This window comes from Hypanus sabinus, chromosome 17 (assembly GCF_030144855.1).
Source record: "Hypanus sabinus isolate sHypSab1 chromosome 17, sHypSab1.hap1, whole genome shotgun sequence".
Classification (NCBI taxonomy): Eukaryota; Metazoa; Chordata; class Chondrichthyes; order Myliobatiformes; family Dasyatidae; genus Hypanus; species Hypanus sabinus.
Window position 1 is genome coordinate 32,917,608 of NC_082722.1, and position 19,643 is coordinate 32,937,250.

Sequence of the window (19,643 nt, forward strand, 5' to 3'; positions counted from 1 at the left end):
GACTCCCTTACAGTAAGGGACAGGATAGGTATTTTGTCAAATATGTTTAGCAAAATTTCATATTTATATATATCCCAAATAGGGTGTGATACTGGATCTCCCATTCGGGAACAAGACCGGGCAGGTAACAAAGTGTGTGCAGGGGCACACTTTAGATCTAGTGATCATAAATCCATTAGTTTCAAGGTAATTATGGAGAAGTATAGGACTGGTCCTCGGGTTGAGATTTTAAATTGAAGAAAGTCCAATTCTGATTGCATCAGAATGGATCTAACAGGTGTTAATTGGGATAGGTTGTTTTCTAGCAAATGTATGCTTGGTAAGTGGGAAGTCTTCAAATAGAAATTTTGACAGTACAGAATTTCTATGTTCCTGTTAAAATAAAAGGCAAGGCTGAAAGATTTAGGGAACTTTGGATTATGGAGATATTGAGGCCCAGGTTAAGGAGGTGCATAGTGAGAAGGAACAAATGAGGTACTTGAAGAGTATAAGAAATGCAAAAGAACACTTAAAATGGAAATCAAGAGGGCCAAAAGAAGGCATAAGGTTGCTTTAAAAGACAAGGTGAAGGAGAATCTCAAGGGTTTCTATAGATATATTAAGAGCAAAAGGGTAGCCAGAGATAAAATCAGTCAATTTTGAAGATCGATGTGGTCAGAGTGGAAAGAGATGCAGGAAATTTTAAATGGATTTTTTGCATCTATCTTTACTCAGTAGAAGGGGACAGAATCTATATAACCGAGGCAATATAGCACTGGGGTATAGACTACATTTACATTTGTACAGATTACACTCGTGCTTGCTGTCTTGTGGCACATTAGGACATACAAGTACCTAGGGCCTGATAAGGTGACCTTTCAGACCTTGTGGAAGCCTGCTGCAGAAATTACAGGGGCCCTGGCAAAAGCATTTAAAGTGTTCATAGCCATGGGTGAGCAGTGGACATTGCCTACATTGACTTTACCATGGCCTTCAAAGTCCTGTGTGGGATGCTGGTCCAGAAAGTTCAGCATTTGGCATTCAAGATGAGGTAATAAATTGGATTAAAAATTGGTTTTGAGGAAGAAGTGAGAGAATGGTGGTAGAAAGATCCCTCTCAGAATAGAGGGCTGTGATTAATGGAGTGCCATAGAAATCAGTGCTGGCTCCATTGTTATCTGTCACCTACATCAACGACCTGGATGATAATGTGGTAAACTATATCCACAAATTTGTGGATGACACTATGATTAGGGGCACAGTGTACATCAAGGAAGGTTATCAAAATTTGCAGAGGTATCTGGAGCAGCTGGAAAAATGGCAGATGGAATTTGATGCAAACAAGTGTAAGATATTGCACTTTAGGAGGACGAGGACAGACTGGGGTAGGTTTTACACAGCGAACAGAGCACCAAAGATGCACTATAACAGAGGGATATGGGAATATATTGTAGTTCCTTGAAAGTGGTGTCATAGTTATGTAGATAGCGTCATAAAGAGAGCTTCTGGCATATTGGCTTTCATAAATCAAAGTACTGAGTATAGAAGTTGAAGTTGGACAAGATTTTGGTGAGGCCTAATTTTGAGTATTGTCTGCAGTTGGACAATCCACAGCAGGGAATGTGTTAGACAACTACCTTCAATCAGGATGGGAATCAAGATCTTAAAGGCAGAGTTTCACAGCAGTTTCTTTAAGTTGGAGAGCAACCAATCAACAAGAGGCAGTGTGTAAAAAGAGCTACCTTTCAATTAGGTCTGCATTCAAGATTTAAAAGCAGAGCTTCATGCCAGTTTTCTGAGAGGGACAATCAACTGCAGTAAGTGCATTAGAGAGCTACCTATTAATCAGGACAGTGATCAAGATTTTAACGGCAGTTTTGCAACAATTTATAAAAAAGAGCTTTGACCAGCAGCCAATCAGGGCTTGGGATTGATTAGCAAGAGCGAATTAAAGGAAGGCAGTGGCTAGCTCATTGGCCACAGAGTCCGAGTAGTCATCTTGAGGCTTTAGCTCTTCAAGGCTTCCATGAAGAGAGGCTTCAGTCAGAGAAAGCGAAAGAAAAGCTCAGTTAAGTTTTTTTTTCCCCTTTTTTATCTGCTCAGCAAGGACCGTGGAGATGTCAGGCAGGATAGCCGAATAATCCTGCAGGATGTGAGAATGCAGGGAGACATCCGGTGTCACTGACGACAACAACTGCAGCAAGAAGTGCATCCAGCTGCAGCTTCTAACAATCTGCCTTAAGGAGTTGAAGTTGGAACTGGTAGAACTCTGGATCATTTGGGAGGCTAAATAGGACACAGAGAGAGGTAGTTACACCCAAGATGTAGGAACAGGAAACTGGGTGACAGTGAGGAAGGGGAAAGAGACTAAGGATCCAGTGCAAAGTACCCTGTGACCATACTCCTCTTTGGGGGGCGGTGGGCGGGGGTGTTGACCTAATAGAGGAAAGTCACAGTGGTCAGGTCTCTGGCACTGAGTCTGCCTCTGTTACTCAGAAGGGAAAGGGGAGAAGAGGCACACTGTCATCTTAGGAGATTTGTTAAGAGGAATGGACAGGAGGTTCTGTGGGTGAGAACGAGATTCCCAGATGGTATGTTGCCTCCCAGGTGCCAGAATTCAGGACATCTCGGATTAAGTCCTCTGCATTCTTAAGTGAGAGGGTGAACAGCCAGAAGTTGTGGTCCTTGTAGGTACCAATGACATGGTAGAACAAGTGACAGGGTTCTGTATAGAAAGTTCAGGAAGTTATATGCTAAGTTAAAAGGCAGGACCCCCATGATTGTGATCTCAGGTTTGCTATAACAACTGAAGTTGTTATATTTGAATGCATGCAGTATACTGAATAAAGTAGATTAACTTGTTGCACACTTGCAGACTGGCAGGTATGATAGTGTAGGCATCACTATATATAGTGTATGGCTGAAACAAGCTTATAGCTGAGAGCTTAATGTTCAAGGAAACACATTGTATTGAACAGACAGGCAGGACAGCAGAGGGGCGACATTGTTCTGTTGGTAAACAAATGAAATCAAATCAATACAAAGAGGTGACATAGGATCAGAAGGTGTTGAATCTTTGTGAATAAAACCATACCAAAACCCTCATGGGAGTTGCATGCAGACCCCCAAACAACAGTAAGGATGTTATCTACAAATTATAACATGAGATAGAAAATGCATGCCAACAGGGAAATATTACAATAGTCATGGGGGAATTCAATTTGCAGGTAGATTGGGGAAAATAAGGTTGCTGCTGAATTACAGGAGGGGGAGTTTCTAGAGTACATACAAAATGGCCTTTTAGAGCAGCTCTTAGATGAGTCCACTAGGGTATCAACTATTCTGGATTGGTGTTGTGCAATGAACTAGAATTGATTAGAAATCTTAAGCTAAAAGAACCCTTCAGCTTAAAAGAAGCAAGTGACCAAAATATGATTGAATGCACCCTGAAATTTGAGGAGAAGCTAAAGTCAGATGTAGATGTATCACAGTGGAGTAAAGGGAATTACAGAGGATTAAGAGAGGAGTTGGCCAGAATCGATTGGAAAAGAACACTGGCAGGGATGACGGCAGACCAGCTATTGCTAGAATTTCTAGAAGCAATTCAGAAGGCACAGGATATAAACATCCCAAAGAGGAAGAATTATTCTAAAGCAAAGATGACATAACCGTGGCTAACAAGAGAAGTCAAAGCCACTATAAAAGCCAAAGAGGGGATATAATAGATCAAAAATTAGTGGGAAGTTAAAGGATTGGGAAGCTTTTAAAAATCAAAAGAAGGCAACTAAAGAAAGTCAGTGAGGTAAAGATGGAATACAAAAGTAAGTTAGCCAATAATATTAAAGAAGATACAAAAGGTTCTTTAGATACATGAAGAGTAAAAGAGAGGTGAGAGTGGATGTTGGACTGCTGGAAAACTATGCCGGAGAATTAGTAATGGGGGACAAACTGAACAAGTATTTTACATTAGTCTTTACTGTGGAAGACACTAGCAGTATGGTGGAAATTCCAAGTGTCAGAGGACATGAAGTGTGTGACGTTACCGTAACAAGAGAGAAAGTTCTTGGAAAACTGAAAGGTCTGAAGGTAAATCAGTCGCCTGGACCAGATGGTTCTGAAAGAGGTTCTGAGGGTTCTGAAAGAGGTAGGTGAAGAGATTGTGCATCCATTAGTAATGATGCTTCATTCTGGAATGGTTCTAGAAGACTGGAAAATTGCAAATGATACTCCACTCCTCAACAAGAGAGAGAGGCAGAAGAAAGGAAATTATAGGGCAGTTGGTCTGACCTCAGTGGTTGGCAGAGATGTTGGAACTGATCGTCAAGGATGGGGTCTTAGGGTACTTGGAGGAACAAGATAAAATAGACCATAGTTAGTATGGTTTCCTAAAGGGTAAACATTGCCTGACAATACGTCTGTCCTGTTTGTTATTTCTTCAAAGAATTCCAACAAAGGAGAATCAGTTGATGTTGAGTACTTGGATTTTCAGAAGGCCTTTGACAGGGTGTCACACATGAGGCTGCTTAACAAGCCATGAGCCCCTTTGTATTACAGTAAGGATTCTAGCATACATAAAGCAGTGACTGATTGGCAGGAGGCAAAGAGTGGGAATAAAGGGAGACTTTTCTGACTGGCAGCCAGTGACTAATGTTCCACAGGGGGTCTACGTTGGGACTGATTCTTTTTGTGTTGTATTTCAATGATCTGGATGATTGATTTGATGACTTTGTTGCAAAGTTTGCAGACAACATGAAGATGGGTGGAGGGTCAGGTAGTTTTGAGGAAGTATTGAGGCTACAGAAGGATTTAGATTAGGAGAATGGACAAAGAAGTGGCAGAAGGAATACAGTGTTGGGAGTGTATGGTCATGCACTTTGGTAGAAGTAATGAAAGGGTTGATTATTTTTTAAAATGGAGAGAAAATACAAAATACTGAGGCACAATGGACTTGAGAGTCATTGTGCAGGATTTCCTAAAGGTTAATTTGCAGGTTGTCTGCGGAAAAGGAGGCAAATGCTATATTAACATTAATTTAAAGGAGGACTAGACTATAAAAGTAAGGATCTAATATTGAGACATTATAAAGTACTGGGGAGGCCTCATTTGGCATACTATGAGCAGTTCTGGGCCCTTTATCTTAGAAAGTGCTGAAACTGGAGAGGATTCGAAAGAGGCTCACGAAAATGATTCCAGAATTGAATGGTTTGTCATATGAAGAACATTTGATGGCTCCTGACCTGTGCTCACTGGAATTCAGAAGAATAAGTGGTGACCTCATACCGAATGGTGAAAAGCCTTGACAGAGTGGATGTGGTGAAGATGAAACTCCTGATGAAACATCATCACTACCTCTTCCCAGAGATGCTGTCTGGCTTGCTGAGTTCTGCCAGCATTTTGTTTTTTTATTAAGATGTTTCCAGTAATGGGTAGAGTCTAAGACCAGAGGATACACTCTCAGAATAGAATGGAGATGAGGAATTTCTGTAGCCAGAGATTGGAGAATCTGTGTAATTCAGCAGCTGTGGAGGCCAAGTCCTTATGTATACTTAAGACAATGGTTGATAGATTCTTGATTGGTCAGGACATGACGGGATACAGGAAGTGGACAGGAGATTGGGGCTGGCTGAGAAGGAAATTGATGAATTGGCAGAGTAGACTCAATGGGCAAAATGACCCATTTCTGCTCCTATATCTTGTGGTTCTGGTTACCTACCTGCAGGAAATATATAATGGAGGAGTACAGAGAAAATTTACAAGGATATTGCCAGAATTTGAGGACTTAAAGTAATAGGGAAAGGTTGAATTAGTTTGGACTTAATACACTGGAGCATAGGAGAATGGGGGGGGGGGGGAGATTTGATAGATATACAAAATTATGAGGGGTATTGATAGGGTTAATGTAGCAGGTTTTTTCCACGAAGATTGGAAAGACTAGAACTAGAGGTCATAGGTTATGGATGAAAGGTGAATTATTTAAGGGCAATATCTTCACTAAGGAAGTGTGAAATGAGCAGCCAGTGGAAGTGATGAATGCAGGGCTCTTTTTCAACATTAAAGAGACGTTTTGATTAGAATACGTATGGAAGGGGTATGAAGAGCTAAGGACCCGGCACAGATTGATGGGACCCGGCAGAATAAGAGCACAGCACAGATTAGATGGGCTGAAGAACTAGGCTTTGTGCTGTAGTACTCTGTGACTCTACATACATTAGACAAAAGATTACCAGGCTTTCAAATCACAGACAGTTTTTTTTAATAAAAAAAACACAACTCTTCATATCTCCGCTGCACTTAAGTGTGCTCTTTTCATTTCTGGAGACATTAGCTATTTTAATTTAAAATGAAATTAAGTACAACCGAACCAAAATAGGTTGAAGTCTTAAAATTAATTCACTTTTTAATCTGAGATGCAGAATCATTTGTTACTCATTACTGAAAGTTTGCTCTCTGAATACTTCACTCTATTTCACATATTGTGCTACCTCAACTGATTTTGATGTGATGGTAGACTGTTTCTTAACATTCATTAAATCTGAAAGTACCAGGGCTCACTAAAATGTCCTTCCAGCAAGAGCTACTGTAGGTATTGCCAAGATCATATTTTCATTTACCTTTGTTTCTGGGAACTATTGTTTAATAATGAAAAGATGAATCACCTCTAAATTGTCAGAACATGAAAAGGATTTAATGTTTCAAATAACTGCATTCACTGATTCAACAGTTCCTTGAAAAAAATTCAAAGGATTTGTATTCTTATTTTAAAATTTCAACTTCAAACCTGAATTAAGCATCTAAGCTACCCCATAGAAGTCAGGATTTACATACTTGAGTTTTTTGCTAATTTTGGTAAACTCCACTAAGCCAGCTTCCATGGGCAAAGTCAGTTCACCTGCTGAAATCATCAGTCTGCAATCTTCAAATGTATGATCTGTCATTGGCACATCCAATTCTCTACAGGAATAAGGATAATATAATAGGAATCAAAATTAATAATACCATGATTTTCACTTGCCTTAAATATTATCATAACTGGCATTTACAAAGGCTGTTCATAACTGGCATTCGCAACATATTATATGTCCATTAACATCATTTAAATTATTCCATGTTCAAACAATGAAAATAGGACATGACTGAAATGTTATGTCTCTATTGTAAAAAAAATTCTCATTACCGAAAATGTGAAATAACCTGAGAAGAAAAACCAAAGGACAGCTCCCTCCCTCAGAAAAGAAGTTATATATAGAAAATGAGCTGCCGTAAGTCACTTACATTGCCATAGTACTGCGAACTCTGTTGCCGTAGAGGAAGGGATCACATCGTTCTTCAGCATTTGGTACGTATACAGGCAAAAACTGCAAAGTGCATAATGATAGTTTTACACCAGCCATTTAGAGAGAAACTATTTAGCATCTGCACATTAAAAAGAACTCTCCATAACTAATATTATAGTTACAGCCCAAAGGTAGTAATTCAAAACATGCATAATGTTTACATCAAAATTATGTAGTAATAGTCATCAAACACTACAGCACAGAAACACATCCTTAAGCCCATCTAGTCGATGCCAACCCATTAATCTGCCTCATGCCATCAAGCTGCACCTGGGACATAGCTTTCCATACCCTACCATCCATGTACATATTCTATTTTTTTTCTTAAATGTTGAAAATGAACCCGAATCCACCACTTCCTCTGGCAGCTCATTCCACACACTCACCACCTTCTGAATGATGTCCCACTCATGATCCCCTTAAACATTTCACCCTTAATGCATTATCTCTAGTTCTAATCTCATCCAACCTGCTTGAATTGACTTCATCTATATTATTCCATTTGGTCATAGTCAAGTCTTCTCTTATTCTTCCACTCTAGGGAATAAAGTTCAACCCTTAACCTTTCCCTCTGACTCAGGTCCTCAAGTCCTGGCAACACCTTTGTAAATTTTCTTTGTACTCTTCCAAACTTACAGATATGTTTCCCATAGGCAAGTGACCAGAAATGCACACAATAATCTAATTTAGCCCCAACCAACAGCTTATTCAACTTCAACATAATATCCCAACTTCTGTACTCACTACTTGGATTTATGAAAGGCCAATGTGCTAAAAGCTCTCTTTACAACACTACCTGCTTGTGATGTCACTTTCAAAGAATTATGAATCTGTATTCCCAGATCCCTCTGTTAAACCACACCCATTAGTGTCTTACTGCTCACTGCGTATAACATACTCTATTCTCCCACAAGTGTAATACCTCACACTTGTCTGCATTAAATTCCATCTGCCATTTTTTCAGCCCATTTCTCCAGCTGGTCCAGATCCTGCTGAAAGCTTTGATGGCTTTCCTCACTGTACACTATGCCCCCAACTGTGGTGTCATCTGGAAATCTGCTGATCCAATTTACTACATCATCCTGATTGTTGAAGTAGATGACAAACAACAGACCCAGCACTAATCCCTGCAGCACACCACTTGTCATTGGCCTGCAGTGAGAGAGGTAACCATCTACTACCACTCTCTGGCTTCTCCCACAAAATCCATGTCTGATCCAATTTACTACCTCATCTGGAATGCCGTGCAGCTGAACCATCTTGACCAACCTCCTATGTGTGATATTGTTAAAACCCTTCCTAAAGTCCATGTAGACAACAACCAATGCAGAGCCTTCATCAACTTTCCTGGCACCTTCCTCCAAAAAGATTGGTTAGACATAACCTACCACAAGCAAAGCAATGTTGACTATTCCTAATCAGGCCCTGTCTTTGAAAACCTTGTATATCCGGTCTCTTTGACTACCTTCCTATAACTAACCCACTACTGATGTCAGGCTCACTGGCCTTTAATTTCCTGGCTTATTCTTAGAGCTTTTCTTAATTAAGGGAACAACATTAGCTCTCCTTCAATGTTTCAGCATGTTACCAACTGCAAAAAATATCTGTTAGGACCTTGAAATTTCTCCACTATCCTCCCACAAGGGCGGACAGAACAGCTCGTCAGGCCCTGGTGATTTATCCACCCTAATTTGCCTCATCAGCAAACACCACCTTCCCTGTAATACAGTCCATGACCTCACTACTGTTCTGCTTCACTTCTATGTCCATCTCCTGAATAAATACAGATGGTAAAAAATCCATTTATGATCTCCCCCCCATCTTTTTTGGCTCCATGCATAGATGACCACTCTGATCATCAAGAGGACCAATTTTTCCTTTGCTATCCTTTTACTCTTAATATATATGTAGAAGTCCTTGGAATTCTACTTCAACTTGTTTGTTGGAGCAATCTCATGCCTTCTTTTAACCCTCCTGATTTCTTTCTTAAATGCTCTTGTAGTTCTTATACTCAAGTACCTCATTTGTTCCCTCCTTTCCTCCTTAACTAGGACTACAATATCTCTCAAAAACCAAGGCTGCTTAAACCTGTTATCCAATAACTATATTGAAACAAATGACATTATGATCATGACATGCAATGTGTTCCCCTACATAGTCTTTTGTCGCCTGCTCTGCCTTATTCCCTAATAGGAGATCTAGTATCACACTCCCTCTAGTTGGAACCACTGTGTATTGACTATGGAAACTTTCCTGTACATATTTGACAACCTCCATCCCATCCAGCCCTTTTACAATGAGTACCAATCAATATGTGGAATGTTAAAATCATCATTAAATAATCTTATTAATGTGGACATCGCTTTCTTATTCCTCAGTTCCACCCATAGAGTCTCAACAGATGAGTTCTCCAGTCTGTCCTGTCTGAGCACTGCTGTGACATTTTCCCTGAACAGTTGTGCTACCACTCACTATTTAATCCCTCCTGCTCTATCAAATCTAAAATAACATAACCCCAGAACATTGAGCTGCCAGTCCTGCTCCTCCTGCATCCAAGTCTAACTAATGGCTACAATGTCAAAATTCCACGTGCTGATCCATACCCTAAGTGCATCTGCCTTTCCTACAATAGTCCCATCATGTTCAACCTCTCGGTTCCTGACTTTACACGGAGACTTATCAACATTTTTCCCCACAACTGCTCCACTATCTGCTGTAACAATATGGTTTCCATCCTCTGCAACTCTAGTTTAAAACACCCACCTCCCCCCTCCCCAGTGCAGCACTAACAAACCTTCCTGCAAAGTTATTAGGCACCATCCAGTTCAAATGCAAATCGTTCCACCTTAAATGGAATAGAGTCCAATGATCTAAAAATCCAAAGCCCTCCCTCCTGCAACATCTCCTTAGCTGCATGTTAAACTATTATCTTGGTCTTTTAGAAACTACAACTGGATGCACTTCTTGCAGGTATAGTTGACAGGGACACTAGAGGTCTCCCTGCATTCCCGCAACCCCCAAAAGGGGCAACCACCATCCTGCCTGACATCACCACTGCCCTAAATGCAGAAAGAAAGAAAGAAAAATTCAATAAAAAATACCTGCCTATGGCTTCCACACGTTCTCACCAAAGCTTCTATGAGCCAAAACCTGAGCTCCCCACTCTAACACTGGCCCACTCGCACAATGGTCATTCTACTTTGTACTTAAACCTAACTCCTTTTTGTTAAACCTTGTCATTTGCAATAATTATTGAATAAAACGGTTAAATGCAGGATGATTTGAACAAAAATAGAAAAATATCAAATTGTGCATTTCAATGGCTTATGTGCAGTTTGAGCAAGGTAGTTAGATTGTGTTGTTCACCCATTATGTGGCTTTATCTCAATTTGTGCTGTCGTGACACCAAAGGAGGGCTATACTGTCAGAAGATTCATCTTCCCAATGCCAATCTGAGGTCTTATTCATGCTCTGAAAAGATGTTATGACCCCAGTCAAAAGGTTTCACTATGTTACAGAACAAGAGACATCCTGCACATTCCAATAACCTTTCTTTCAGTTATCAGATTCATGTTTAATATCATTGACATGTCATGAAATTTGTCATTATGCAGAAGTACGTTACAATACATAATAAAAACTAAATTACAGTAAATATATTCTAAAATTAAATAATGAGAAAAGAAAAAGTAGTGAGGTAGAGGTCATGGGTTCAATGTCCTTTCAGAAATGTGATGGCAGAAAGGCAAGTTATTCCTGAATTATTGAGTGTGTGCCCTCAAGCTCCTGTACCTCCCCTCTGGGTGATGGGGTCCTTAATGATGGATTCCACCTTATATGAGGCATTGCTCTTTGAAGATGTCCTGAATGCTGGGGAGACTAGTGACCATGATGGAGCTGACTGAGTTGACAACTTTCTGCAGCTTATTTTGATCCTGTGCAGTGCCCCCACCCCCACCATTCCAGATAATGATGCAGCCAATAAGAATGCTCTCAACCATACATCTGGTTTTTAAAAAGTGTCTTCGGTAACATACCAAACCTCCTCAAATTTCTAATGAAATATAGCTGCAGTTATGTCTTTGCTGTAACTGTATTGATATATTGGGCCCAGGAACTTGAAATGGCTCACCCTTTCCATTTCTGATCCCTTTGCGTACTAGTATGTGTTCCCTCACTTTACCCTTCCTGAAGTCCACTATCAATACTTTGGTCTTACGGAGTGTGAGGTTGTTGCTGCAGCACCACTCAGCCAGCTGATCTATCTCGCTGCTGTATGCCTCCTTCTCATCACCATCTGAAGTTCTGTCAACAATATTGTGTTATCAGAAATTTATAGATGGCATTTGAGCTGTGTCTAGCCGCACAGTCAAGGCTGAGCAGGCAGAGAGAGAAGAGCAGTGGCAATGCCCATATCCTTGCGGCTTATTATCAGGGAGGTGGAGATATTATTTCCAATCCACACAGACCATGGTCTTCTGGTGAGGAAGTCAAGGTTCTGGTTTCAGACAGTGGTACAGAGGCCTAGGTTTTCAAGGTTTTTTGATCAGAACCTTAGGAATGATTGTGTTAAACACTGAGCTGTAGTCAAGGAACTGCAGCCTGATGAAAGCATTAGTATTTTCCAGGTGATCCAAAGCTGTATGAAGAGCCAGTGAGATTGTATTTGCTGTAGAACTATTGTTCAGTTAGTCTAGATCCTCGCTTAGGCAGGAGTTGATTCTAGCCATGACTCAACTCTCAAAGCACTTCATCACTGTAGATGTGAGTGGTACTGGACAATTGTTGTTCAGGCAGCTCACCCTGCACTTGGGCACTGGTGTGATTGTTGCCCCTCCGGGACTTCCGACTGTAACAATGAGAGATTGAAAATGTCTTTGAATGCATTCACCAGTTAGTAGGCACTGGTTTTCAGAGCCCTACCCGGTACACCATTAGACGTTGTTAACTTGTGAGGATTCACTCTCTTGAAAGATGTTCTGACATTGGCCTCCAAGACAGATCAAAGGGTCACCGGACCCTGCAGGTATCCTCGAAGCTGTAGTTTTGTTCTCCCTTTCCAAGCATGCATAAAAGGTATTGAGCTCATCTGTGAGTGAAGCATCACTGACATTCATAACTTTGGTTTTCACTTTGTTGGAAGTAATGGCCTATGAACTCTGCCAGAGTTGCTGTGCATCCAATTCCACCTCTAACTTCAATTGGAATTGTTTCTTTAATCCTGAGATAGCCCTATGTAAGCTGTACCTGGCCTTGTATAGTCCTAGATCACCAGACTCGAATGCCATAGATCTAGCCCTTGGCAACTATGAATCTCCTGATTCAGCCACTGCTTTTGATTACAGCATATACAGTATGTTCTTGCAGGAAACCACTCATTCATGCAGGTTTTAATGAAGTCAGTGACAAGTTCAGACTTGAACATGAATCCCGGAATATTGTCCAGTCCACTGACTCCAAGCAGTCTCCAAGTTCTCCTCCGCCTCTGTTATCCATGCCCCTTGGTCCTCTTTACTGGCACTGTGGTCTTCGGTCTCTGCCTATACTCAGGAAGTAGAAGTACAGACAGGTGATCAGACTTAGCAAAATGTGGGTGTGGGATGGCACGGAAAGCATTCTTAATGGAGCTTTAACAGTGGTTCATTATGTTGGCTCCTCTAGTTCCATAAATTGGTGATAATTAGTTAGGAACTTTATCAAGCTGGCCTGGTTAAAATCCCCCAAAATGATGGGAAAGGCATTAGTGTGTGCTGTTTCATGCCTGTTGAGTATATCGCTCAGTTCATCCTGAGCCTGTTTGACATGGGCCTGAGATAGAATATACACCAAGACTATGGCTGAAAACTCCCACAGCAGACAAAGTAAGTGAAACTTGATTGCTAGATGTTCCACGTCAGGACTGGAACAGAACTGTCATGTTCGCACACCACAAGAAATTAGTCATAAATCATACTCCATTTCATTTGCCTTTGAAAGATTCAGCAGTCCTATCATAGTGGCAGTGAATCGTGAAGCTCGCGTGTAGTATTGCTGTATTCAGAATGGCAAGTGATAGCCATGACTCTGTGAAACAAACACACAACAATCTCTGATGTCCTTCTGGTACAGCAATCTTGCTCTGATGTCTTTGATTTTATTTTCTAGAGACTGTACATTTCCCAACAGAATACGGTAGTGGAACTCTGAACCCTCTTCTCTAAACTTTTAATCCAGTGCGGCATCCTCTTTTCCGCTATTTTAAAGAGGAATTGCACTTGGCAACCGGGGATCACTGTATGAGATTCGACTTTGAGAAGTGATAGATTTTTTTTAAATAACACTTTAAAATGAGGTTGTTTGCTGTATTGTCCATGGCTGCAGCTGTGGATTTCAGTTGTAGCAGTCTAAAACAGGAATATTTGAAGATTTCCGTCGGAGCTGCTCACTAGTTGCTGCCTTGATGGTGTTCTCACGGTGATATGTTATCTCACTGCCATTCATCAGATATAGTTACATGCAAATTAGTTGCCTTGTTTACTTACCCAGTCAAGATATTTCGAAAGTACTTTGGCAATAGCTTTCATATCTTGATTTTGTGGAATAAAATGTAAGTTCCTTTAAAGTGCATCAAATATAAACTCAATGACATTTTTAAAACAAAACTATGAATGGATGAACAGGAAGTTAGATAAATGCATTGCACAACAAATGAGTATCAACTCTATAACCTGGGTAATTACAGAAAATTTATATTAATGGAAAGAATTTTTGCTGTAAGCACCTAAGAACACATTGGTTCAGACAACGTGAGTGGGTGGGGAAGATAATATTGCACCTACTTTTTTCACTTTCGGCACTGAGAAATTTGAACCACCGAACAATTAACTATTTGTTAGTCAGTTAGAACTAAGCAAGACTGGCATTTGTGCTCAGAGCAAAATGGTATTTTATATTTTACAGTGCCCATCCTCAGAAAATACGTATCATCTTCTTTACTTTTCTTCTTAAAAAGTACATCCTGGAAACTAAGCAGCTACGTATATTTAATATATTTACTTAACAAGGTCAATAGTGCACAATTTCCCAAGGATTCACCTATTGATGGATCATTAGGTGAACGAATACTCTCTGCATCTGGGAATTTTGACTGTAAAATTGCTATTTATTTTTGAAGGAGAATGTTCGAGTTCTAGGAGTGACTCCAAGTACTCAGAAACTTTATCCTCAATGACGGACTGCAGGATCTTCCCAACCACTGAAGTCAGGCTAACTGGCCTATAATTTCCTTCCCTTTGCCTCTCTCCCTCCTTAAAGAGTGGAGTTACAATTGCAATGTTCCAGTCCTCTGAAACCATTCCAACATGCAGCAATTCTTGAATGATCACATATGTCTTTACACTCTCTTCAGCTACTGTACCTCTTCAGAACCCTGAGATGCAGTCCACCTTGACCAAGTGACTTACCTACCATCAGACCTTTCAGTTTCCCAAGCACCTTCTCCTTAGTAATAACAACTATACATTTCTGCCCCTTGGCACTCTTGAATTTCTGGCATACAGCTAGTGTCTTCCACAGTGAAGAATGGCACAATATAACTTTTACATTCATCCACAATTTCTTTGTCCCTCAAGTACTACCCCTCCAGCATAATTTTCCAGCACCTCTTTTACTCTTTGTATATCTGAAAAAAAAACTTTTGGTATCCTCTTTTATGCTGTTGGCTCACTTACCTTCATACTTCATCTTGTCTCTCTTTGTGGCTCTTTTAGTTGCCTTCTGTTGGCTTTTAAAAGATTCACCATCCTCTGACCTCCCACTGTTTTTTTTTCTTTATTATATGTCCTCTCTTTTGGTTTTATGCTGTCTTTGAGTTCCTTTGTCGGCCATGGTTGCCTCATCCTCCCTTTAGAATACTTCACCTCTGGGATGGATCACTTTATGATCACTGCTTCCTAAGGGTTCATTTACCTTAAGCAAGTTCATTCCACAACATGAGGAAATCTGCAGATGCTGGAAATTCAAACAACACACACAAAATGCTAGTGGAACACAGCAGGCCAGGCAGCATCAGAAGAAAGCACTGTCGACGTTTCCGGCCGAAAGTCCTGAAGGGTCTAGAAGGGTCTCGGCCCAAAACGTTGACAGTGCTTCTCCTTATAGATGCTGCCTGGCCTGCTGTGTTCCACCAGCATTTTATGTGTGTCATTACACAACACTCTATCCAGAATTGCCTTTCCCATTGTGGGCCCTAAAAAGCTATCTCCTAGGCATTCTACAAATTCTCTTTCTTGGGATCCAGCACCAACCTGATTTTCCCAATGTACCTGCATATTGAAACACCCCATGATAATCAAAACATTGTCCTTATTACATGTTTTTTCAATCTCCCATTGCAATTTATATTCCATATCATGGTTACTGTTCAGGGGATATATACAACTCCCATCAGGGTCTTTTTACCCTTACAGTTTCATAACTCTACAACAAGGATTATATATGTCAACTCTTAAGGAATTTTTTTAAACCAACATTTCACCCCCTCTGTCTACCTGTCTGTGCTTCTGATACAATGTGTATCCTTGGATATTATGCTTTATGATCTTTCAGCAACGACTCTGTGATAACCAGAACGTTATACATGCTAATCTATAAGTGCACTAAAAGATAATCTACCTTTTTCTGTATACTACAGATGAGCTGACATCTACATGGAGAAGCTTCAATGAATGGTTTCATTTTAGCACTGCAGTTCCATCTGTTCACCTTATTAGCACTTTAGTGTCTTCAATGTACTCATTCTTGGGTTTGCTCTCCCAATTGCACATGCTCCTTTCTGTTCTCTTCAATTTTTTAACTTTGATTATCTGCAATGCTAATCACTGTATTGGTGTATAGGAAGATACCAGTTTTCCAATATCAAACTCAGACAGCGAAAATACTCTGCACATTGATTACAAAATGCATTTATTTTTGAAATTAAATTGCAGTTACTAACTCAAAATGATGCTTATTACAATGGCCTTATATATTTCTGCAACAATTCTATTAAAATGTTAAAAAGGCCATTTAAAATAACGACTCCACTTTTGGAAGGAGCAATGAATAAGAATAGCCTCATAATTTATGATTAAACTCATGAATAAGATCCCCTCCTGTATGAATTGAACAACATTCCATTGAAGGATTTTAATCAATAATTTAGTCATGTCTATTTTAACAGAATAATGTGGATACGTCCAGCATAATGATAGTGTTGCTACTATACTGTGGTGGTGGATAAACCCTTGCAAGGCATCAGAAGTGTTACCTGATGGGGTACTAAAAACCTGTGTCAACCAAGTGACTGGAGTGTTCAAGGACATGTTCAACCTTTCACTGCCCTGGTCGGAGGTTGCCAACAGCTCCAACGGATAACAGTAATACTGCTTTGCTTTGACCCCAGCATCTGCAGTGTACTTTGTATTTACAGTAATACTGCTGATATGTGTAGGATGATCTGCCTCAATAACTATCAACTGGTTATGAATTGCTTCAAGAGATTGGTTATAGCTGAAATTAACCCCTGCTTGAGCAAGAATCAGGAACTGCAGCAATTTGCCTACCATTGCAACAGGACCATGACAGACAGTCTCACTAGCTCTCCACTCTACTTAAGAGCGCAATACAAAACAGCGAAACATATGTCAGGCTGCTGTGCATCGATTACAGCTTGGTTAGTTATTCCTCCCCAGTATTAAAAACCCAGCTTCTTAATCTGGGCAATTGTAACTTCCTTTGAAAATGGATCCTCAAATGTCTTCAGGAGAGCACAGTCAGAATGGTTTACAAATACTTTATTGTCACCAAACAATCGATACTAGAGCATACAATCATCACAGTGATATTTGTTTCTGTGCTTCGTGCTCCCCGAAGTACAAATCGAAGTAAACATAATAAAAATTTAAATTATAAAACATAATTAGAAAATAGAAAAGGAAAAGTACGGTAGTGCAAGTCTGGTCCAGATATTTGGAAGGTACGGCCCAGACCCGGGTCAGGATCTGTTCAGCAGTTTTATCACAGTTGGAAAGAAGCTGTTCCCAAATCTGGCCGTACATATCTTCATGCTCCTGAACCTCCATCGAGGTTGACCGGTAGGTTATGGGATTATCATTGCCTTCTTAAAACATGAAGGGATCTTAGACAGAAGCAGGGAGCAGTCGAAGATGTCAGCAAACACTCCAGCTAGCTCGCTTGCACAGTCCCGTCCCGGGACGCCATCTGGGCCCGTCGCCTTCCTTGGATTTATCTTCAGGAAGGCTCTTCTAACGTCTTCCTCGGTGATGATGAATCTTGATGCCACCAGGTCTGGTTCATCCAGAGGGGGCTGGATGCTCCTCTTCTGTTCGAATCCTGTGAGGAATACGTTAAGTTCGTCAGGAAGAGAAGCGCTACAGTTATTGATATTCCCAGCCTTTTCTTTGCGCCCAGTGATCTCATTTAGTCCCTGCCATAGTCTACTGGCATCCCTCTGGTTAGCCTGGGCTTCCAACTTGGCTCGATATTCCGAGGTCAGCGGTGGAGGCCTCACTTCCAGCAACTGTGGATAGCCACTTACGAGGTCGCTCCAGGGAAGCGTCTGGGGTATCTTGTGGTCTCCGACATCACTTCTGTGTGCTTGTTTGCTTCGGAGAGGTGCTGGTCAGAATGGGCCATGTCTCCAGGCGCTCCAACACTGTAGCAGGCCGCGGGTCTCCAGGAACATGGTGGACCTCAGACCAGGCTTTGACGATCGGGTCCAGGTATGGTCTGGAGTTGAAGCAATTCTGGCACGTCGATGATCTCCAGCTAGGTCAGTAACTTCGCCAGGGTGTTGTTGATCTTGCTAGATGTAGCAAATTGGAGGTTTAGAAGGGTTTCTCGGGTATAGGATAGTGTAGAGGGCAGTTTGCTCCGCACAGCACATGCAGAGTCGCCAGTTACTGGTGCCATCTTAAACAAAAAAAAAATCTCCTCACTGACAATCAACAGAGGCGTACCTCAAGGATGTGTGCTTATCGCAATACACTACTCCCTCCACACTAATGACTGTGCAACTAAACACAGCTTAAGTGTCAGTTTTACACTCACAGTTGATACCTCCGTTGTTAGTAAAATCTCTGATGGTAATAATTGGATACATGTGTGTGAAAGATCAGCTGGTTAAGAGCTGTCACAATAACAACCTTGCAAGGCCAAGCAATTGTTCAAAGTTCAAAGTAAATTTATTATCAAAGTACATGTATGTCACCACTTAAAACCCCGAGGTTCATTTTCTTGCAGGCATAATCAGTAAGTCCATAATAGAATAATAACCATAATAGACCACACTAACTAGGGTGTTCAACTGGAGTGCAAAAGACAACAAACTGCAAATACAAAAATAAATAAATAAATAAATAAATATAAAAAATAAACAACAGATATCGAGAACATGAGATGAAGAGTTCTTGAAAGTGAATTCATAGGTTCTGGGAATACTTCAATGATGGGGTGGGTGAAGTTATCCCCTTTGGATCAAGAGCTTGATGGTTGAGAGGTAATGACTGTTCTTGAACCTGTTGGTGTGAGTGCTGAGGCTCCTGTACCATTTTTTTCTAACGACAGCAGTGAGAAGAGAGCATTTCTTGGGTGGTGGGGGTCTCTGGTGATAGATGCTGCTTTCCTGTGACAATGTTTTGTGTAGATGTGCTCAATGGTGGGGATGGGCGTCAGGAAGAAGAGGATGGCAGAACACGCATCAATCCTCATTTTCGGGCTAGCAGTGGAAAGGGTGAGCAGCTTCAAGTTTCTGGGTGTCAGCATCTCCGAGGGTCTGTCCTGGGCCCAGCATGTTGTTGGCATGCCAGTAGTTCTACTTCATTAGGACTTAGAGGAGATTTGGTATGTCACCAAAGACGGTTTCAATTTTTTGTAGATATACAGGGTACAGCATTCTGACTAGCTGCATCACAGACTGGAATAGAGTGTTGAATGTACAGAATTACAGGAGGTGGTAGACATAGCTGGTTCCATCACAGGCACAATCAAGGACATCTTCAAGAGGCAGGACCTCAAGAAAGTTGCATCCATCACTCAGGATCATCACCATCTGAGAGAAAGCCTCTTCTCAGTACTACCATCAAGGATGAAATATGGGAGCTTCAAGACCCACAGTCAATTATTTAGGTACAGCTTCTTCTCTGTTGTCATCAGAATTCTGAACACTCCATGAACAATACTTCATTATTTCTTTTAATGGCACTATTTATTATTTGATAATTTATATTAATTTAGCCTTTGCACTTTACTGTTGCTGCAAAACAATAAAATTCATGTCTATATAAAAGAGTG

At 40.8% G+C, this 19,643-nt stretch overlaps 1 protein-coding gene across 1 annotated transcript in view; it reads right to left on the reverse strand.

Moving 5' to 3' along the window:
* The window catches only part of lpcat2 (lysophosphatidylcholine acyltransferase 2), a 75,410-nt gene that overhangs the window by 18,837 nt on the left and 36,930 nt on the right, over positions 1-19,643 (reverse strand). The window contains exons 9-10 of the mRNA XM_059992813.1: positions 7,252-7,334; positions 6,805-6,930 (exon numbers count right to left, since the gene is read on the reverse strand). Coding sequence (XP_059848796.1) covers positions 6,805-6,930; positions 7,252-7,334 — 209 coding nt within the window. The remainder of the gene's footprint in view (positions 1-6,804; positions 6,931-7,251; positions 7,335-19,643) is intronic.